Source organism: Centropristis striata, chromosome 13 (genome assembly GCF_030273125.1).
Source record: "Centropristis striata isolate RG_2023a ecotype Rhode Island chromosome 13, C.striata_1.0, whole genome shotgun sequence".
NCBI classification, from domain to species: Eukaryota; Metazoa; Chordata; class Actinopteri; order Perciformes; family Serranidae; genus Centropristis; species Centropristis striata.
The window spans coordinates 894,439-917,558 of NC_081529.1; the positions used below are offsets into that span (position 1 = coordinate 894,439).

Sequence of the window (23,120 nt, forward strand, 5' to 3'; positions counted from 1 at the left end):
GAAAAATGTATTCAGATATTATTCAAAACAAATACAATAACTGAAAACGACTTATTCTTATATATATTTTTTCAATCAAGAAGATATATGATGTAGAGAAGGTCATTATATTATTATATATTATAGAAGAACAATGATGGACATGTTTTATTATAGAAGTCCTGTTAAATTCAGCAAATATTGTATTTTATAAGCTAATATTAATTGGCAATGCAATTTTTGTACCTTCAAATCATAAGCATATAATTTATTATAAAGTATAATCAAAACATCTCAATCTAAGAGACAAAGCTTGTGCTTTCCTGAATAATGTATTCAGATTTAGGTGCATCCCTACCAAGTATTGTTCTGAAGTACTAATTCAAGATACTTCTACTTTACTTCACTATTTCCATTGTATGCAACTTTATACTTTTACTCCACTCAGAAGTCAATCTGCTCTACAATCGTCTGGTTTTCCTTCCTGTCCAGTAAAAACCAAGAGATGTGGTGCTGTAGAATGATGGTGATGAGCTGATGAGGTGAAAATAATCCTGCTTCTTAAGCTAAATAAACTCCTTAAAACTTGTTGTATCAGCTGGAAAAATCACAGTAACTCATATTAAAACAGCTGTTTTTCTGACTCTTTAGAGACAGTTAGTTCTTATAGGATAGTAACACTACAAACATGTAATAATCTTATATTTTATTATGAAGCATTGCAGGAATATAAACCCCAAAATATCACAAACAGTTTACTGTGACTGATTACTTTTTATACTTTAAGTACATTATGCTGATACATACTTCTACTTAAGTAAGTATTTGAAAGAAGGACTTGGAGTTGAGTATTTTCACTGTGTTTTATTAGTACTTTTACTAGTAAAATGATCTGAATACTTCTTCTAATAACTGTAAATTCACTGTAATTCTGACCACTAATCTAATGACGGTCCAGATTAATATTGCATCAGTTCTGCTTCAGAAATTTGTATGAAATGTGATTTAAACAGTTGAGGACAGAGTGTCTGCGCGTGACACTCGTGTGCAATTATTGGGTTTATATCTGTAGACATGAGCTCTTCACACAGCAGCCTGATGGTCAGTGCGGCTTCTCTTACACAACAATGATGGAGATGATGTTTCACAGACCAGGTCTCCATTAAAACCATCCAACACCAATAAATAACCAGTAGGTATATGTCACGATTGAGATTCTGAGTCGATCAATAGTTGAAATTAAATGCAGGATTGGAAAAATTGACCATATACTTAGATTCCCCCCAAAAAATGTGGTAGTTACACTTAATCACATGTATCTTTTTTATAAAATAATAATTTTAAATCCTGACTGGCAGTCAGTGAATAAAACTTCTAACTAAAATTATCTGTTGATGTCTATGAATGGATTCTATAGTCTAACAAAGGTTTCACCTTCAGTGCTGGAAAAAAGTTAAGATCGAAAATCAAATCGACTTTAAAATCGAGACTTAGTTTCCCCCCCAAAAAAATGTGGTAGTTACACTTAATCACATGTATCTTTTTAAATAATAATTTGAAGTTATTGTCAGTGAATAACACCAGTTACCTGTTGATGTCTATGAATCGATTCTATAGTCGAACAATGCTGGAAAAAAGTTAAGATCGAATATCGAATCGACCTTAAAATCGAGTCTAAATGTAAATTTAACGCACAGGGACACCTGATAACTTACTACTAACCAGTCTTCAGCCACTTCTACCAGTTTAACTTCCCACTCTGGACTCACCAGCGTCCTGCAGCGTGGACTGGACCTCCCTGCTGAACGCGCCGTGCTCCCGGTACGCTGAAGGCGGGTACGGGTACTCGGACTTGCCGACCGGGTAGGCACCGCCGGCCCCCATCCCGTGTAGGTTATAATGGTGGTAGGCGTACGGGTTCATGTGCTGGGCCGGGTACGGCTGCTGCGCCGGGTAAAAGTCCTGCGCGCCGCCGTGGAGCGCGCTCTGGCCGCTGTAGAAGCCCAGGTCCGTGGAGGAGGACTCCGGCAGGGTCGGGGACTCCTTGGTGGCCGAGATGGAGCTCCCCGCCATGGGGAGGGACGGCTTCTTCTCCTCGAACACAGGTGAGGACTGCCCGTTCATTATTATAGTATTATTTTTGTTGCTCCAAACTAGCAGCAGCAGTGTGGATAGAAGTGTCTCCGTGTGGAGCTGGCGCGTCTTGACGCAGCAGCCGGGCTGTCCACCGTGGCGGCGCCCAACCCAACTAGAGCTCCTAATTACAGGGCGCGCCGAGCCGAGCCGAGCCGAGCCGGGCAGGACAGAGGGAGTGATGTCTCCTCCTCATTGGCCCGCTGCTCCTTCCCTGCCTCTGCCCCGAGGCCAAGACACGCTGACTGTCGCCTGTCTGGCTCTGCTTCTCCCCGCAGAAACCTCCAGTAAGCCTCCAGTCTCTCTCTCTCTCTCTCTCTCTCTCTCTCTCTCTCTCTCTCTCTCTCTCTCTCTCTCTCTCTCTATCTCTCTCTCTCTCTCTCCTCGGGCCTGCAGCGCAGCGCGTAAACAGTTGGCGAGCCCGTAAAGTAAAGTCCTCTAACTCAGTAGTTCTCAACCTTTTTGAGTCGCGACCCCCAATTGAACATGCATGTTGTCCGTGACCCCCGCTCACTGAACACAATCTCACACGCACAGTTCAGATCACCCAAAAAAGAAACAAAATGACCAAAAAAAGGAAACAAAATGACCAAAAAAAGACACAAAATGACCCCAAAAAGAAACAAAATGACCAAAAAAAGACAGAAATTGACCAAAAATGACACAAAATGACCCCAAAAAGAAACAAAATTACACAAAATGACAAAAAAAGCAAACAAAATGTCCAAAAAAGACACAAATTGACCACAAAATGATCAAAAAAAGATACAAAATGACCAAAAAAGACACAAATTGACCACAAAATTATCAAAAAAAGACACAAAAAAGGACACAAAATGACAAAACACACACAAAATGACCAAAAAAAGACATTAAGTGACCAAAAAGACTAAAACACATTAACACATGAACACTTTAACACAGTGGAGACAGCGCTGACTTCCAAAATGATTTGGAGACCCCCAGAAATCATCTCACGACCCCAATTGGGGTCCCGACCCCAAGGTTGAGAACAGCTGCTCTAACTAACATTTAGCTGGACGGATGGCGGGCCCCGGGCTGCTCCAGGCCCCAGGGAGGACAAACAGCCTCCAGAAACTACTTATAATCAACTTCAGGTGTAACATTCTCAAGGAACATAAGCAATACTAACACTGATTCTACCGGAGATATCCAATTTATCGAGATTTTGCTAAAATAGTACCGATTTCGATTCGATTCAACAAACAAATTTATATGAACTCCTAACAAATTAACTTAAATAAAAATTAATTCCAGAAATCCCGAAATGTATATGAAATGCAATCTATTCTTTTTTTATAATAAAAGAATAAATATGAAGTGGGCATTTCAAAATAAAGGCGCATATTCAAGAGGAGCAAAGTGGGTAGAGTGGAGATGACATCCTGCCGTCATCTCCACTCTACCCACTTTATTCTTTATTTTCATATTATTATATTTATATTCATATTTTGTATTATATATTGTTATTGTTACCTTTTTTTGTTGATTGTTTTTCTTATATTATCCTATATTGTGGTTGTTTTTGGAACTTGGAACAATCTGGAACAAGAATTTCCTTCTGGATTAATAAAGTTCTATCTTATCTTAAATATGATATGTATTGATATTTTTCACTGTATCGGTGCTATTGCTTGTGGGTAATTGAATCGAAAAAACCAATCCAGATCTATGCATCACACACCACAATAGGAGGGCCTCACTGTGAAAAAAGACGTCATCAAAGTAACAGTGAACTATGAGTCATTTACATAAAATCTGAATGCATGTATGAGTCTTACTAAACTTTTCCATTCCTATTTGAGAGGAGAGAAACATACACATGCTACAAAAATGAATTTGTTCACACAAGGAGGTAAAACTCACTGTCAGAGTTTCAATAAAGTGTATTATTGCAGTATTTAATGTGTGTGAGTGCTGCTTGTTTTGAGTACTAACGAGCTGTATAAATAGATAAATACTGACACAGTGACAGGATCTCACCACCAGATGTCACTAATGAGACTTTAAATGAAAAGTACTTCTAGAGGTTTTAAGTGTAAAACACACTGGTTTGGAGAAGTTTATCTTGCTGAAATGAGCTCAATAAGCTGGATGGGGACTAGATGGCTCTGAACATCTAGAAACTCTGCTGTAGAGCTGAATTTAATGGAAATTAAATACATTTCAAGCACACTGCTTCACTGAAAATACCTCATTATATGAGGCATAAACAAACAGCAGAATCTTTATGAACTGAAGACACATTTGGACTTTTGTGTCTTTATAGTGTCATCAAGCAAAACTTTCAACACTGCAATCAAAAAATGTTTTACTGCAAGTCAAATATTTTTGATTAACTCTCCTGTTGTTGCAGGTTAAATTGACCCATTGCATTTAAAAAATAGTTCAAGTATTTTTTCATTAAATATGTTTTAAAAAATCCATGTAATTCAAAACCACTGTATTTTATATGTAGGTCTTTCCAATGTACATTTTTTTTAATGAAAATGAATTATCCTCATTGAACCTGTGAGGTTAAAGAAACACCATTGCACTAAATATTGATTTAAATGGTTAGTGATGGAGTTAATTCAACATAAACAATGTTTATTGGGATTATTTTGTTTCTGACACGCTTCTGCTCCTTCTTCATGGACTGAAATCTTAATAAACCCTGAATCCAAAAAAGCTGAAAAACATACACTACCGGTCAAAAGTTTTAGAACAGCCCAATTTTTCCAGTTTTTTATTGAAATTCAAGCAGTTCAAGTCAAATGAACAGCTTGAAAGGGTCCAAAGGTAAGTGGTGAACTGCCAGAGGTAAATAAAAAAAGGTAAGCTTAACCAAAACTGGAAAATAATGTACATTTCAGAATTATACAAGTAGGCCTTTTTCAGGGAACAAGAAATGGGTTAACAACTTAACTCTATGGAGTCTTGGGCTATTTTGTCCATTTTTGAATTCTTTTCATGTCTTTGTAAGTCATTTTGTGTCTTTTTTGTCATTTTGTCTTTTTTTGGTCATTTTGTGTCTTTTTTTAGTCCTTTAGTCCAACATAAAATGTGATTTTGAATCTTTTTTTTACTTTCAAAACACTATCATGCTCAATAAAGAATTTTAAATGTTGCAAATGTGCATTAATTTCAGAGTACACTGAGACATTAAACTGCATCATTTTCAATTAAATTCTGGAAAAGTTGGTGTGTTCTAAAACTTTTGACCGGTAGTGTACTTTGTAAAGGATAAATATAATGCATTGAAGTAAAAAAAATAGTTTGAGCATTGAATGTCTTGCTTTTGTACTTATTTAATTGAATACAGGTCAAAAAGGAATTGCATAAGTTCACATTTACTTTTATTTACACTTTTGTAAGTTACCCAACTTTTTTGGAATCTGGGTTGAAGCAACAGTGGAAGTTGCCGTGCTGTTGCTGTCACTCCAATCGAGTCTGCCCAATCGTTTTACATCTTGCAGCGTATAGGTCCCAATGAGGAGATTGAGTTGAGTGCAGTGTGGAAAGTGTTTGATCGTATTATAAAGACACAAAGCTAATAACCCCACAGTGGAAAAACCTCCAACACATTCTTATCTCCAGGATGCTTAAAATCACAAAAAATCTGCAGGTTTAAATTTTTTTTATTAGCATTTGTCTTTCTCTATGTCATATATGGTAAACCCTCAAGTCCTTGCAAAATTAAGTTTCCCCAAAAATGTACAGCTTGATTTTCTTCAGCGCCCTTTTCTGCACAAACCGACCTGCACAGAGTTCCTCTCAGCCACGTTCTCCAGCATCAAAAGCTCTTCAGTGTGACTGAGCGAGGGTTCCTCTGTTCTTACGCATTATAAAAAAGGGGAGAGTGTGAATACATCATGAATGAACAGAGGCGCTTGGCAATGTTATATACAAACAGGAAGTGGGAGTGCAAGAGAGGGAGGAAATTAATGAAAGTCCTTCTCTCCTCGTGGCATGGTCCCGAGTGGACAGAAGAGCTAATTCCCTGTATGGTCCACGAATCCAGAATGCCTTGTGAGTGGGTGAGTGAGTGGGTGATGAGGCCACTCAGGGTGGGAGGGGTCAGGGGTCATGTGGGGGTCAGGGAGGGGTCGTTGTGGTGGCCACCGATTGGAAAAAGCCTCTTCAGGTGACACGTTAACTGTGGGACGATTCTTCAAAACCGCAGAAAATCATTGAGATTGAAACATTCAGGTTCCAGGGCTGGTTGGAGAACCCAACAGAACCCAACAGAACCCAACGGGAAGAATCCAGTGAGACACGAAACCAACCAACCCACCATTACCCCAGTTACACTCTTATCCAACATGTCGTGTTGTTTTTTTCTTTTATATATAATACATGTATGTATAATTACAGTATATGTATTCTTTACTGTTATTTTACAAGATTCCCTGATGGCCAGCGCAGAGAGAAACAGGGGAAAAAAGGGGAAATGTCCAATTTTTTTACATACAGTAGAAACCAGAAGAGGAGAGGAGGAGAGGGGCTCAGAGCCTGAATTAGTCCACGTTGTGTCACATCAACGCTCAGAGTGGGAGGAAGAGACGAGAGACGAGGAGACGAGGGAGGAGGAGCTGCGTCCTCCACGCTGTTGTTGTTGTTGTTGTTGTTTGTTGGGTGGTCTTCATTGGGCAGCTGGTTGTTTGCTTGCTGGGTTGTAAAGAGTTTGTCCTCGTCCTCGTCCCTCCGGAGCTGAAGTGAGAGAACAACGTTGGTCTGACTGGCCCCACGTCCTCCTGACAGGATGTCTCACTCTGTCTGAGGACAAGGACAAAGAGAGGTTGAAGACCTCTTTAAAGGTAAATAAGCTACAAGTTCAATTATCAAACTGTGACAACTGTTTTAACCCATTGAGGCCTAAAACACCTGTAAAACCTCTGGGCGATTTTAAAATCAGCCCCTAAAACCTGAAGTTTTTCTGGAAATTCAACAGAAGTGTCAACTCTTCTACTAAATAATAGATTTTTCAGCCTCTGTAGCAGATAGAAATGAAATTCAAAAAATATATGAGAGCTTATACAAATACTACAAAACGATGTATCCGCTTTCCAGGCTTCAAATGTTTTAAAGGATGAGCTGCAGCCAGAAGCTGATTATTCTAAGTGGTCCTGGTAGGTTTTGTATGTGCGATGTCCCTATTTTCAGTCTTTTTTGCGAAGCTGCCCAGGTCCTTACTAGGGCTGTTGAAAATAATTGGATAATCGATGCATCGCAATCCTACGGTGGCCCTGAAGTGCAAATCACAACTGCAAATCAGAAAACACAACGATAAAATAAAAAAACACAACAAATCAGAAAAACACAACAGCAAATCAGAAACGACAACGACATAACCAAACCGCAAAAGGTAGGTACTTTCGGGCGACATGATGACTTGCCGTTGTGTTTTCTGATTTGTTGTTGTTTTTTATTTGATGTTGTGTTTTTGAATTTGCCGTTGTGTTTTCTGTTTTGTTGTTGTGTTTTTTGATTTGTTGTTGTGATTTTCACTTCAGGGCCACCGTACAATCCAGATGTGGATGATTCTTCATCGATGCAGTACGGTCCATAATGATAATGTGGGTAGTAGGCTCGGCCTAAACCATTTATTGTGGTTGACAATTCAATTAGCTGTTTAGATATTTTCATGTCATGTTGAATTCTTACACATTCTTGGGGGCTGACCTTATGTTAGTTTCTTGGCTTTGTTGTAGAGCGAGTCCACCACTTTGCTCATGTTCTGGATGGTCTCCAGGGCCGCCTCGTACGTCTTGTCCACCACCGGCTCGTCAAACACGATCAGCACACCTTCGCCTTGGTCCAAGATACCTGAGTGAACAGACAGAGTAAAGCTATTAAAGAGCTGATTACAGGCTAATGTCTCCAATATTAGCCATGTAGTGTATAGAAGAGCTGCAGACTCGTACCGTGAAACTTTTCGTCCAGGATCATTTGTGATAATTTCCTCTCCACGTCTCCCTGCCAAGAAGAAACAATCTGATTATGGCTATTTTATTGTAAAAACCCGAAGAATTACTTAAAAACTGGCAATTCATGTACGATGAAAGTGAAAGTTTGAAGGACACATTGTTGAAGATGAAACAAAAAAATCTCACCTTTGATAGTTTGATGAGGGAGGAAATGTGTGCCATCTGTTTAGAAAAGAAGAAAGAGCACAGTGATTAAAGACACTTATATATATATATACTTATATATGTATACTAGAGATATATTAGTTAGTACATGAAGCATTCTTAGTCTCTCAGGGCACTTTCACAACCCAAAGTTCCGTTTTAATTGAACTCTGGTGGTTAAATCCTTGTTACAGTTGGTTTGGTAGCTTGTGAACGCTCCAATCGTACTCTGGTGCAAAACAACCACTAACAGAGAGAGTCTAATATTAGATAGATATAATATTAGAAAGATGAAATTTGTGTCATTCAGTTTCACTCTGTTCCACTGAGCATAAACTAATTTGTCATTGCAGAATTATCGACATATTGCTCAAAACAACAACATATTTATATTCGTGGTAGAAGCAGATCACCTTCTTTGATTCTACAGCTGTCTGATGGCAGCCTGTTGGAAATAATGGATCAATATTGACGAGTCAGAGCCTCAACAGGAGCTCGTTCTGGGCGCTTCTCTCCACGTTAGTTAGTTTGGAACACCAGAACAGATTACTGCCGCTAGAATTAAAAAGGTTCTTGGTTCTACGCTGCTTTGTTTACATTTTTCACCCCCAACTTTCCAATCAAGAAGCAATAATAGTGTGAGGAGATTCCAGCCCTCCGTACACACCAAGGTTATTATAGTTAACGAAAACTAACGAAATAACGAAAACTAGAATTGAAAAAACATTTTCGTTAACTGAAATAAAAATAAAAACTAGAGTTTTTAAAAAAACGATAACTAACTGAAACTGTATTGTGTGGTTACAAAACTAACTAAAACTAACTAAAACTAACTAAAATTATAGTGAAAATGTCCTTAGTTTTCGTTTTTGTCAACTTTTTTCATTCATAATTCAGTGTTTCTATTTGAACATGCAACACATGGTGAATATGTTTACTGAGACTGGGATGTTTACACTAGAACCAAAATACAAAACAGTTAATAACCTTATTGGGGCTGAGATGATAAACCAAAGGAAATAAAGGAAACATTTATTATGTCTTCTTTGAATCTGGCACCAACACATAGCCCATTACAAAAAAACTAAAACTAATAAAAACTAAACTAAAACTAAGCATTTTCAAAAAATAAAAACGAAATTAAAACTAGAAAACTCACTCTAAAAACTAACTAAAACTAACTGAATTTGAAAACAAAAATTCACAACGAAATTAAAACTAAAACTAATGAAAAATCCAAAACTATTATAACCTTCGTACACACCCCTCTTAATTTTCTTTTTTTATTTGGTTAATTTTTCTGCACTGTGGAAGCAAACCAGACTAAATACAAAACAAATGTATCAATTTCACTCTGATCCGGACCAACCAAACAGACTTGGGTTGTGAAAACACCCTGCTGGTGTCTCTGGCCAAAAAAAAGACACAAATTAACCACAAAATGATCAAAAAAAGACACAAAATGATCAAAAAGGAAACAAAATGACCAAAAAAGACACAAATTGACCACAAAAGGAAACAAAATGACCAAAAAAGACACAAATTGACCACAAAATGATCTGAGTTGCTAACTCTGCTCACCTGGACCCTGGAGAACGGTTCAATGACCCTGATGAGGTTCTGCTCCAGCAGGTTGTCATACAGCTTGGTCAGGTGGGTGCTGATGATGGGGTCATCCCTCAGCTCTGCTTTGTACTCTGTTAGTGCCTTCAGGAGGATAAACAGGACATTTAGTCACTAATGAGGCTAAAACATGATCCAGTAATCAGCACACAGCATCACAGTGTCATCAGCAGCTCTGTCCATAATGTTGTTACAGAACATTTAACAGAGTCCACACACACACTAAAACACTGGAGACACACAAACCTTTTCAAAGTCTGCCAGCGACCGGTTCTTGCTGGCTTGTGCCACACATTTCAGTGAGTCCGTCTGCAGAAAATGAAGAGAAACAAAAAGGGTTTGGTTACATAAATTAAGGAATAAATGAAGAACCCATATGGAAAAAATGAAATTAACTACAATAAGTAAGCCTGGGCTAAGCTGTGATTGGACAATCGCAGTTAAATTCGCAAATTAGACTTTAAATAGTTAGAAAGTTAGAGTCATACCTGTCTGCCAGCATACCGTAGAGCTAGTTTACCACTGATGAGGGCCTGGACGTCCTCTGGCCTGGAACACAAACAATATGCATCAGACACAGAAGCACAAAAACCGGAGACCCATTCTGTGTTTGTTATTTTTGTTTATTGGCAACTTATCTAAGCAAGTTGACTACTTTTTGTCCATCCTAATAAAACTGTAAAGTCCAGTATTCTATGACCAACAGCTGGGAATGGTCCAGAGCTTTTGCATATATATTGAGTAGTATACTACTTACAAATTGAGCATGATTTTGCAGAGCAGCATGTATTTGAGTGCTGTGATGGCTCGGGGGCTGTCGATGGAGTCGTAGCCCTCAAAGGCCTCGTAGAAGTAGGAGTACGCCGTCTTCCAGTCTTTCTCCTCCGCTGCATGGATGATCCCTGGGAACAAATAATATACATGTCATGTTAACTGCAACAGAAAACAGAAACTCCAGTTTTCTTCACTGTTTTCAGACACAACATGGTCTAAAGTGACCCGACTGAGTTTTTAATTTTCTATATCTTTGCAATAAATTAATTTCATCATTCAGTATTCCAGGTTTTCCTCAATCAATTTGTTTTTGATCATCATACATCCTAATTTTTTGTTTTTCATTTCTTACTTTTTGCATAAAAACCCTTTAATTATCACTACGCTTCTAATGCACAACATGGGTCAGAAATGTCATTATGGGGGTATTGTGTGTATAATTTTAAGGAAAAATGAATTTAATCAATTTTGGAATAAGGCTGAAACATAAAAAAAATGTGGAAAAAGTGAAGCGCTGTGAAAACTTTCCAGATACACTGTATGTGTGACAAAATGATACATAAACATGTTAAATATATTAAATATATGAGTGTGGAAAGTAACTATTTGAAACAAATTATTATTATTATAGTATTAGGTCATTTCATTTTAAATCAAATTTGGATGAATGAGCCATTTTAGACCCATGTTGTGCATCAAAGGGTTAAGAACATGGTTTAGTACCTGACTGCATGTCTAAAGCTGCTTGTAGCTTGGGGGGGCAGTAGATGGCGTTGGCGGTGGTCCTGGCGGAGGTGAGGGCGGCGCGGGCCTTGGGCAGGTTGCTGAGAGCGTGGTAGGTCTTACTCTCCAGCAGCTGGACCTCCACCAGCAGCGCCTTATCGTCCATCTTCTTCAGCTCCTGCAGCAACTGGGAGCCTGGAGGAGGAAGGAAGGAGGATTAGAGTCCACACAAAGCTTTCAGCACGTTGACTTTAGATCAGGGGTCTCAAACTCAAATACACAGTGGGCCAAAATGTAAAACTTGGACAAAGTCGCGGGCCAACATTGATATTTATTGAAAAAATGGACCTAAACAAGTTCAAACGAAATGGAACAAGCAAAGCTTGATATAACTTAATATTGCAAACATGCAAAATCAAATATCAAATAAAACAAACAAACACATCAATGGCATTCATTTCTTCAATAAAATTTAAATAAAAATCGTATGTCCCTTTATTTTATATGCGGCCTTCTTTAAATTTAAATTTAACAGTAATCTTTTTCCACAGGCTAAATATAAATGTGAGAATAAAATAATAATAATAAACCAAATAACTAATAATAATATCCTTCAATGAATGTGCAGCCATTCAAGCCTTGGACTAGCAAGAAAAAGTGCATAAAGACACTTTAATTGTTGCTCAGTTTGCTCCACACTGATCTACTGTGTTCAAGCCAAAACACCAGCAGAGCATTCTGGGATTTGTAGTATTATTTGTGCTGTATAATACCGGCGGGCCAGCTCTGGTTGGCATTTGGTATTTCCTCGCGGGCCAAATATAATTATACTGCGGGCCAAATTTGAGTTTGACACCTCTGCTTTAAATAGATGGAAAGCTTCCCCCCATTAGAAAAATGATACAATTATAAGAAATAAGTCATTTTTCCCCCCTGAAAATTAATTTAATTAAAAAACAACCACAAAAGAAGCAACACTGACCAAGTTGTAGTGCTTCCTGGTAGCACTTTGTGTCGAAATACAGTGAGATGAGACGAGCCTGAGGAGAGAGAAGAAACAACATCACTTCAGGGCTACAACTTGTTTTATTGTTTATGTGTTTGTAAATCATAAAAACCTGCATCTGCATCAACATACTTGCCCACATACCAACACCCAGATCTACTGAGAGATTTACCCAGTAGGAGATTATCAGCAGTGGAGAAAACTATTTTTTCAAGGAATTTTCCTTCATTAATTACTGGGGGAGTTTACAATCAATAGTTGGTTAATATTAAAACAAAAAAAGTGTTTTTAATCTTCTCTTCTGGCCTAATAATCTCCAAGTGCATAAGGTATTTGAGCAACAGATAGATAGACATATACTTTTATATATATATATATATATATATATATATAGACAACAATTAATGCTGTTTGAGCTTGAGATGAGATTCAACAAGTCTTTACATGCAGATAAATGAACATCAAGTATAAAATTAAGCCAAAATTGCAATAAATATGTGCTGGCAACACCATTTTACTGGTGTTATATTGGTGGATTTCACTTAACTGGTTTATTTGCACTATCTCTGTTTACATCCAACCACATTAGGCCATTATTATCTGTATTTTTTCTATATTAAATATGTGATATACCACTTATATATTTAAATATATTTATTCCATGGGAAAAATCATGGAAAATGGCTGGATATCAGATCTTAAATTAAGTTCTTATGAGCTGCTTTTGATGTAATCATTATATTTGTCCAAACAAATGTACCTTTGGTGATAGATAGATAGATAGAACAGCCATCAAGGTTTAAATTATTATAAAGCTAAAATTACTGTTGTGAGATGCCATTTTATTTTTACTGCATCTCATCCAGTTGATGATTACACAATAACACAGTTTCACCAACCCAGAGGTTATTTTAACATTTCACATTGATGAAGATGGAAATATTACTCCAAGAAGTTTGGAACATCTGTTATAAAGTTCATAGCTTTTATTTTAATGATGTTGGAAACTATAGCTTGTCTCGTCTATTAACACTCTTCTCCATTGCCAGTTTGGAACAAGCATGAGCCCAAATATAGTGTGATTGGTGAAATAACATTCTTCCAGTTAGTGTTGATGAACTGTTTTTTTCAAATAACTGCTAGCAGTTGTGGAAAGTAACTAAGTACATTTACTCAAGTACTGTACTTAAGTACAATGTTGAGGTTCTTGTACTTTACTTGAGCATTTCCACTTTATACTTCCATTTACTCCGTTACATTTAGAGGCAAATATTGGACTTTTTACTCCACTATATTTAGCTGACGGCTTTAGTTACTTTTCAGGTCAAGATTTAAGATAAAAACATGATCAATTTAAAGAGATTTGACATGTTTCTGATTAAACCCTTATAACAGCATATTAAGTCCACAAAATCAACTCTATCAAATAATTTAGCCCATTGCACCTAAAACGCCTGTAAAACCTCTGGGTGATTTTAAAATCAGCCCCTAAAACCTGAAGTTTTTCTGGAAATTCAACAGAAGTGTCAACGCTTCTACTAAATAATAGAATTTTCAGCCTCTGTAGCAGATAGAAATGAAATTCAAAAAGTATTTGAGAGCTTATACAAATACTACAAAACGACGTATCCGCTTTCCAGGCTTCACTGGGTTAATAATATATTTAGAATATATATATATAAATAACAATCTGATGGGGTCCATTCTGCATCACAAGTACTTTTACTTTTGCTACTTTAAGTACATTTTGTAGGTTTTGAATGCAGGACTTTTACTTGAAGTGGAGTAATTTTGCAGTGTTGTATTAGTACTAGATTGATTTGTCTTTTCTGTCTTTGTGTTTGTTTGTTTGATTGGCTGTTGTGTTTTTTGATTTGTTGTTGTGTTTATTTGTTGTGTTTTTTTATTTTCAGTTGTGTTTTCTGATTTGTTGTTGTGTTTCTTGCTTTGTTGTTGTGTTTTTTGATTTTTTTGTTGCGTTTTGTTTTGTCGTTGTGTTTTTTGATTTTTTTGTTGTGTTTTCTGTTTTGCTGTTGTGTTTTTTGATTTTTTTGTTGTGTTTTCTGATTTGTCGTTGTGTTTTCTGATTTGCCGTTGTGATTTGCACTTCAGGGCCACCGTATTTAACCCTTTATCCTTTTTTACACACAAGTGGAGACACCATGCAGGGAGCAGTGGGCAGCACGTTACTGCCCCCGGCATTATTGGCATCACTTGAGTCTGAATGACCCGAGAGGAGCTCCAGAGGCTGAGCAGCCCAGTGAGTGGAGGAGCCTCACCTCCAGTGCCTGCCTGAGGAAGGTCCTCTTCTCAGCTTTGGCCCACTCGATGCACTCCAGGCAGAGCTCCACCTCCTGCCCCGTGGCCGCCTCCATGTCCAGGAACAGGTCCAGCAGGGAGCGGACCAGCCGAGCCGCCTTGGCCTTGGAGATGGAGTTGAGGAAGGGGCGGACATATTTCAGCAGACCCCCGAGCTCTGAGGAGAGGAGGAGAGAGGAGGAGAATGAAGTCCAGGTCCCAGGTTTACTACCTGCTCCTTTATGAATCATTCATTCACCTCTATCAGAATCAGAATCACTTTATTAGTCCCTTGAAGGGAGATTAGTTTTGCAGCAGGACACAAGACAAGGTACACAACGATAACATAATAAGACCCAATAAATATCTAATAAAACACAGTTCAAAGAAACGCCATACACATATATAAAATCACTGACACATGTTCGTTGCAGAGCTGATACCCCTAAATCATGGGTCTCAAACTGGCGGCCCGCGGGCCAATTGCAGCCCCCGTGACGATATTTTGTGGCCCCCACCTTGATATGAAAGTTTAATGTGAGTTTTATATGAATGGCACTTTACCGTGTTGTGTGTAGAAGGTCCCTTTAATTCCTTTTTTGGATAGTTTTGTGTCTTTTTTGGGTAATTTTGTGTCTTTTTAAAATAATTTTGTGTCTTTTTAAAAAAATGTTTTTGTCTTTTTTGGTAATTCAGTGTCTTTTTTGGTCATTTTGTTTCTTAGTAATTTAGTTTTTTTCTGTCATTTTGTGTCTTTTTTCTGTCATTTTGTGTCTTTATTGGTCATTTTGTGTCTTTTTTTGGTCATTTTGTGTCTTTTTCTGTCATTTTGTGTCTTTTTTTGGGGACATTTTGTGTCTTTTTAAAATAATTTTGTGTCTTTTAAAATAATTTTGTGTCTGGTTTGGTAATTCTGTGTTTTTTTTGGTAATTTTGTGTCTTTTTCTTGTCATTTTGTCTTTTTCTTGTCATTTTGTGTCTTTTTTAAAGTAATTTATTTTTTTCTGTCATTTTGTGTCTTTTTCTGTCATTTTGTGTCTTTTTTGGTCATTTTGTGTCTTTTTTGGGGACATTTTGTGTCTTTTTAAAATAATTTTGTGTCTGGTTTGGTAATTCTGTGTTTTTTTTGGTAATTTTGTGTCTTTTTTAAGTCATTTTGTGTCTTTTTTAAGTCATTTTGTGTCTTTTTTAAAGTAATTTAGTTTTTTTTCTGTCATTTTGTGTCTTTTTTTTTAGTTTTTTTGGGTTATTTTGATACTGCCTCCAGCGGCCCCCCAGGTAATTTGAGTTTGAGACCCCTGCCCTAAATGGAGAGTTACTACCTAGTGTAGGTAAAAAGTGCAATGTGCAGATGTGCAAGAAACAGACTTATGAAGATGAGCAATTTGAGGGTTAATTTCTATGAGTTAAATAAATGTCAGTTGGTATAAATGAGACCTGGAGTCTTCTAGTCCTCCACCTAGGGGCCCTGAGACGACGGCTGAGGGTAAGAGCTCAAATTAATTCCGAAGAGGGTGATGAGGACAATCCATGATGGCGCTAGCCTTCCTCAGGACCTGTCTGTCTTACAGGGACATAACACCTTCCTGCCCACTTCCTGAGATCCTTCCAGCAGTATTGACCAGCCTACCAAGGCCATTCTTGTTGGACAGGTTCAGGTTTCCAAACCATGCAACAATACAAAACGTTAAAACAGATTCAATAAAACTTCTGTAAATGGGGAGCCGAGCCTTCAGCAGCTCTGCTCCCCAAACTGGAACTCACACAGACTCTCTCCCACAATTTAAATCCAGACTCAAAACTCATCTGTTCCAATTAGTTTACTCAGAATGATTGCATCACACTTCTATTTTTCAGTTTTTTTGTTTGGTTAGCGCACCATTCTCTGTTTTGTTTTATTTCTTGTGTCTTGTGTTCATTCTGTTTTGTCTTGTTCTAATGATTGTACAGTGTCCTTGCACGTTTAGAAAGGTGCTTATAAATAGAATTTATTATTATTATTATGAAAAAATTATGTATCAACAATTGTTTTCCCAGGAAAAGTAGACAGAACATGTAACTGCTTTTTTTATTTCACCAATACTTGTAAAATGTGGGCGCTATGTATTCATCACTAAACTTTGTAACATGATCAATGTTGTTAACCTGAAAATGAATATTAAACATGCAGGTGCTGATAAACTAAGGACTTTCCTTAATCAATTATTGGAGGAGTTAACAATCTCTAGTTAGTTAGTTGTTTTTAAACCACTGTTCCTAAAAATGGCTAAAAAGAAGTGCATAAAAAGAAGTTATCTGAACAACAGATTTATTCATCATACTCACAGAACTGTACACTAACTGTATTTATTTAAAAAAAATCTTACTAACTTTTGTTGCCGTTTCTTTTAATAGCCAGAAAAGTTTTAAAAACATGTTTTTACATATAGCAAAAACTGCTGCACAATTTCCTGGCTTCACTTTAAAATAGACAACTTTAAAGCGTTTTTCTAATATATGAATTAACAACATGGCAAAGCCCATTTGTGTGCTCCATACTAAAGGTTAGCTAGGGTTCGTTTCAGCTTTGCTCCAAGTGTAAATGAATGATCATCCATACAATGTTAATCCTGCTACAGGTTAGCTGCTGGTGTTTCAATATGAGGGATGGGTCGTGATTTTCAAATTTTAAGATCCAAAATCAAATCGTTTTTGTGACTATCGTCATGTCTGTTTGGCACGTTCAGTTCAATTCTTCGCTGCGTGCTGGCAGTATATAGTATATACATACACTACCGGTCAAAAGTTTTAGAACAGCCCAATTTTTCCAGTTTTTTATTGAAATTCAAGCAGTTCAAGTCAAATGAACAGCTTGAAAGGGTCCAAAGGTAAGTGGTGAACTGCCAGAGGTAAATAAAAAAAGGTAAGCTTAACCAAAACTGGAAAATAATGTACATTTCAGAATTATACAAGTAGGCCTTTTTCAGGGAACAAGAAATGGGTTAACAACTTAACTCTATGGAGTCTTGGGCTATTTTGTCCATTTTTGAATTATTTTCATGTCTTTGTAAGTCATTTTGTGTCTTTTGATGTCTTTTTTTGGTCATTTTGTGTCTTTTTTTAGTCCTTTAGTCCAACATAAAATGTGATTTTGAATCTTTTTTTTACTTTCAAAACACTATCATGCTCAATAAAGAATTTTAAATGTTGCAAATGTGCATTAATTTCAGAGTACACTGAGACATTAAACTGCATCATTTTCAATTAAATTCTGGAAGTGTTCTAAAACTTTTGACCAGTAGTGTATTTAGGACTTATGTGTTTTTACTAGTACTTCTGTGCATAATATGGGCAATCCCTCCATATATGAAACGTGTTGCCATCTGTAATAAATGGCCCAGAGCCAGGAGAACACTGAGTCTGACTGCTGGTTTTGAGATTTGCAGTCTGCACAAAAGTAGCCAGTGACTCCCTCATAATAAAGCGAAAGGAGAGGCATTATTTCTTTATCCACTGAGCTTGGTGGAAATATGTTGCATGCAAAAAAATGGCAGCTAGTCAGCATTCAGCGTGGATGGAGGGCACACGAGGTGACCATCAACGCCAAAACCTCAGCAATGTGGCTTTTGAGTCAGAAGTCTTACTCATGTGGTTTGACTGGCGTTGAAAAAACTGAAGCTCTGTGTGTGTGTGTGTGTGTGTGTGTGTGTGTGTATGAACAACATGTTGTGTTACCTGCAGCCTGTCCTGTCTTGGCCAGCAGCCCACCCAGCTCCAGGATGCTCTGCTCTTTAACACGCACCGCCTCCTCATCACTCTCCTGGATGTCCCGCTTCACTACAACACACACACACACACACACACACACACACACACACACACACACACACACACACATCATGATGATGTAATCTGATCCTTGTGGACATGAATCACCGTGATATATAAACAGTTAAAATGCTGGTGTTACGCTCTAACCCAGGGGTGTCAAACTCAAATACACAGTGGGCCAAAATGTAAAACTTGGACAAAGTCGCGGGCCAACATTGATATTTATTGAAAAAATGGACCTAAACAAGTTCAAACGAAATGGAACAAGCAAAGCTTGATATAACTTAATATTGCAAACATGCAAAATCAAATATCAAATAAAACAAACAAACACATCAATGGCATTCATTTCTTAATTAAAATTTAAATAAAAATCATATGTCCCTTTATTTTATATGCGGCCTTCTTTAAATTTAAATTTAACAGTAATCTTTTTCCACAGGCTAGAAATAAATGTGAGAATAAAATAACAATAATAAACCAAATGACTAATAATAATATCCTTCAATGAATGTGCAGCCATTCAAGCCTTGGACTAGCAAGAAAAAGTGTAGAAAGACACTTTAATTGTTGCTCAGTTTGCTACACAAACACCAGCAGAGCATTCTGGGATTTGTAGTATTATATTTTGGTATTTCCTCACGGGCCAAATATAATTATACTGCGGGCCAAATTTGGCCCACGGGCCAGAGTTTGACACCTCTGCTCTAACCTGTCTCTGGAGACTGGTATTTAATCAATTTATGTCATGGATAGCTTGGGTTGAATGGCAAGTAGCCAAACGGCTAACGAGAGGGAAATATCGGAGCTGTCAAATTAAACAATAAACGATGGTTACAGCTAGTTAATTACACTTTCATATCAGCACAATGTGTCATATCGTCACCCTGTTAAAATAATCGCCGAACTAATTTTTTCAAGTTTTGCAGGAAACACAAAAAACTTCACCAAAAGTGTAACATATGACATTTATTATTGATCATTTCATTAAAAAAAAGATCTAACAAATGATGTAATAACACTGTGTAAATTATGTAACTTAAGGGAAATAAATGACTAAGGCAATTTTTGTGACTTAAGCAAGATATGGTAACACTTTATTTTGAAGGTGTCTACATAAGAGTGACACAAGCCTGTCAGAAACATGACATGACCAGTATCATGAGCATTAATGTTACTTCAAAGTGTCATTAATGTTCATGACACATCCCATGTCATGTTTATGACACGCTCATGTCACTCTTATGTAGACACCTTCAAAATAAAGTGTTACCATATCTTGCTTAAGTCACAAAGGCATGTTAAAAAAATGCCTAAGTCATTTATTTCTCTTAAGTTTACACGCCTTTGTGACTTAAGCAAAATATGGTTTTATTTTGAAGGTGTCTACATAAGAGTGACATGAGCGTGTCATAAACATGACATGGGATGTGTCATGAACATTAATGACACTATGAAGTAACATTAATGCTCATGATACTTGTCATGTCATGTTTCTGACAGGCTCGTGTCACTCTTATGTAGACACCTTCAAAATAAAGTGTTACCATCTCTTGCTTAAGTCACAAAGGTATGTTCAAAAAATTGCCTAAGTCACATTTTATTTTGACTTAGGCATAATAAAACTACTTAAGTCACACACTTGACATAGGCCACTATCTTAAAGGGGTAAAATCACATGATGTGATCAACTGAGGATGTAGGCGATTTTACCATAGGTGGCTATGAGGAGATGATTTAGGCAAAAAATGACTTAGGCGATTATTTTGAACATGCCTTTGTGACTTAAGCAAGATATGGTAACACTTTATTTTGAAGGTGTCTACATAAGAGCCACACAAGCCTGTCAGAAACATGACATGACAAGTATCATGAGCATTTATGTTACTTCAAAGTGTCATTAATGTTCATGACACATCCCATGTCATGTTTATGACACGCTCATGTCACTCTTATGTAGACACCTTCAAAATAAAGTGTTACCATATCTTGCTTGAGTCACAAAGGTATGTTCAAAAAAATTGCCTAAGTCACATTTTATTTTGACTTAGGCATAATAAAACTACTTAAGTCACACACTTGACATAGGCCACTATCTTAAAGGGGTAAAATCACATGATGTGATCAACTGAGGATGTAGGCGATTTTACCATAGGTGGCTATGAGGAGATGATTTAGGCAAAAAATGACTTAGGCGATTATTTTGAACATGCCTTTGTGACTTAAGCAAGATATGGTAACACTTTATTTTGAAGGTGTCTACATAAGAGCCACACAAGCCTGTCAGAAACATGACATGACAAGTATCATGAGCATTTATGTTACTTCAAAGTGTCATTAATGTTCATGACACATCCCATGTCATGTTTATGACACGCTCATGTCACTCTTATGTAGACACCTTCAAAATAAAGTGTTACCATATCTTGCTTGAGTCACAAAGGTATGTTCAAAAAAATTGCCTAAGTCACATTTTATTTTGACTTAGGCATAATAAAACTACTTAAGTCACACACTTGACATAGGCCATTATCTTAAAGGGGTAAAATCACATGATGTGATCAACTGAGGATGTAGGCGATTTTACCATAGGTGGCTATGAGGAGATGATTTAGGCAAAAAATGACATAGGCGATTATTTAAACAGTGTGACGACATGTCACATGGACATAACTCAGAGGCTGCGACACAGAAGGCGTTGTTAAGAGTCACATTAATTACACATTACACATTAATAATTTCCGTGTCGGCCCCGACATCTGACAAGACGAGAAATAGCTGCTAGCTAACACCGTTGGATGCATGCTAACGTTAGCTAGCAAGGCTGTCACACTACTTACTGTCAAATGAATGAGCCGGGGTAGCTAGCGTTAGCTTAGCTGGTAAGCTAGCCGGTATGCTGTTAGCCGGCTAGCCCACTGCTGCTGACTCACTGTGCAAGCAACGAGAAAAAGAGACGGCCAGCACAGGGCGAGCTAACTTAGCTTAGCTGCTAACAGGCTAACTCCGCTGCCAAACGTTTGTAGCTGTGTAGCTTGTTAGCTTTAGCCTAGCGGTGTTTCCTCTCTGGGGCTAACTTGTGGCGGGAATATTTACCTATAGAGTGTAAGATATCGATGGAGGCGTTCCGGTCTGTTCCCAGAAGAGACTGAGCTCTCTGAAACTCAGCCACTGCCGCGGCTGCCATCTTTCCTCGCCTGCTCCGCTCCGCTCTGCCGGATGGTTTTCCGGTCGGGTCGTTCACATGGTCGGGGCCACGGCGCCCCCTAGCGGTGGTGGGGGGGTATGGCTCCTACACGGAGCAGCCCGGGGGGGGGGCGACCTGAGGCTCCGGAGCAGCATGGAGCTCATGGAAACAATGATTAGACCATTGTTTTCTTCAATTTCTTGTTCATTTTAATGTCTGGTACAACCAAAGGAACATTTGTTTGGACAAATATAATGATAACATCAAAAGCAGCTCATAAGAACTTAATTTAAGATCTGATATCCAGCCATTTTCCATGATTTTTTCCATGGAATAAATATATTTAAATATATAAGTGGTATATCACCAGTGGTGGAAAAAGTATTCAGATCCCTTACTTAAGTACAAGTACTAATACCACCCTGGTAAATTACTCCACTACAAGTAAAAGTCCTGCATCCAAAACTTACTGAAGTAAAAGTAGAAAAGTATCAGCATCAAAATCTACTTAAAGTATGAAAAGTAAAAGTACTCGGGTTAGCAGAATGGACTCACTATAGTTGTTTTATATATTGTAAATATATTATTACATTATTTGTATTGGTGATTTAATGTATGCGGTGTTTTAATTTTAAAGATAGGGCTCATTTAATTACTTAATATACTGTTAAAAAAATTAATTCAAAAAATGTCTAATCACTTTACATTGATCATATATATTATGTTAAATCTCAACCTGAAAAGTAACTAAAGCTGGCAGCTAAATCCTAGAGTAAAAAGTACAATATTTGCCTAAAAATGTAGTGGAGTAGAAGTAAAAAGTTACATAAAATGTAAATACTCAAGTAAAGCACAAATACCTCAAAATTGTACTTAAGTACAGTACTTGAGGTAATGTACTTAGTTACATTCCACTGCTGTATATCACATATTTAATATAGAAAAAATACAGATAATGATGGCCTAATGTGGTTGGATGTAAACAGAGATAGTGCAAATAAACCAGTTAAGTGAAATACACCAATATAACACCAGTAAAATGGTGTTGCCAGCACATATTTATTGCAATTTTGGCTTAATTTTATACTTGATGTTCATTTATCTGCATGTAAAGACTTGTTGGATCTCATCTCAAGATCAAACAGAAATTAACTGAAGCCTAAATAGCCTACCAACATTACTAATAGTTCACAAGGAGCAGTTATTAATATGGTTTTGTCAGAATGCAGTGAGGACCGAGGTGCAATTAAGACTCCTGATTTTAGTTGACTAAAATGTTTTTAAAACATTTTTAACGCAACATATATAATCTACACATTTTTACAATTGAAGAATACAAATTGCCTTGGGCCTACACCAATGATAAATTACATTTAAAATGTAAAGAAATAAACGTTTCAGTTTGCCACAGGGAGCCACTACCATGTTTTTTTTTCAATAATGATTTTGGATA

General features: G+C 37.3%; 2 protein-coding genes across 3 annotated transcripts in view; both read right to left on the bottom strand.

Moving 5' to 3' along the window:
• The window catches only part of LOC131983756 (homeobox protein Dlx3b-like), a 13,085-nt gene extending 10,718 nt beyond the window's left edge, over nt 1-2,367 (bottom strand). The window contains exon 1 of the mRNA XM_059348567.1: nt 1,749-2,367. Coding sequence (XP_059204550.1) covers nt 1,749-2,103 — 355 coding nt within the window. The 5' untranslated portion in view covers nt 2,104-2,367. The remainder of the gene's footprint in view (nt 1-1,748) is intronic.
• A 2,543-nt stretch (nt 2,368-4,910) lies between these two features.
• Nucleotides 4,911-21,721, bottom strand: LOC131983748 (26S proteasome non-ATPase regulatory subunit 11A). 2 transcript variants are annotated; one of them, XM_059348556.1, is made up of 13 exons: nt 21,577-21,721; nt 18,385-18,486; nt 14,652-14,848; nt 12,349-12,406; nt 11,367-11,561; nt 10,627-10,771; nt 10,358-10,418; nt 10,116-10,178; nt 9,828-9,953; nt 8,229-8,264; nt 8,040-8,091; nt 7,798-7,941; nt 4,911-6,887 (listed from the first exon to the last, which is right to left on the bottom strand). In XM_059348556.1, the coding sequence occupies exons 1-12, from the start codon at nt 21,665-21,667 to the stop codon at nt 7,799-7,801; spliced, it is 1,269 nt and encodes a 422-aa protein (XP_059204539.1). In that variant the 5' UTR covers nt 21,668-21,721; the 3' UTR covers nt 4,911-6,887; nt 7,798. The 2 variants fall into 2 exon arrangements, with proteins under 2 accessions (XP_059204539.1, XP_059204538.1); XM_059348555.1 differs by having other exon boundaries at nt 5,364-6,891.
• Nucleotides 21,722-23,120: the final 1,399 nt, after the last annotated feature.

Coding starts and splice junctions, on each gene's coding strand:
- LOC131983748 (XM_059348556.1), bottom strand. CDS start 21,667: ATGGCAGCCGCGGCAGTGGCTGAGTTTCAGAGAGCTCAGTCTCTTCTG. Junction 8,265..9,827: donor AACCGTTCTCCAGGGTCCAG/GTGAGCAGAGTT, acceptor TTTTCTAAACAG/ATGGCACACATTTCCTCCCT. Junction 8,092..8,228: donor CCCTCATCAAACTATCAAAG/GTGAGATTTTTT, acceptor TCTTCTTGGCAG/GGAGACGTGGAGAGGAAATT.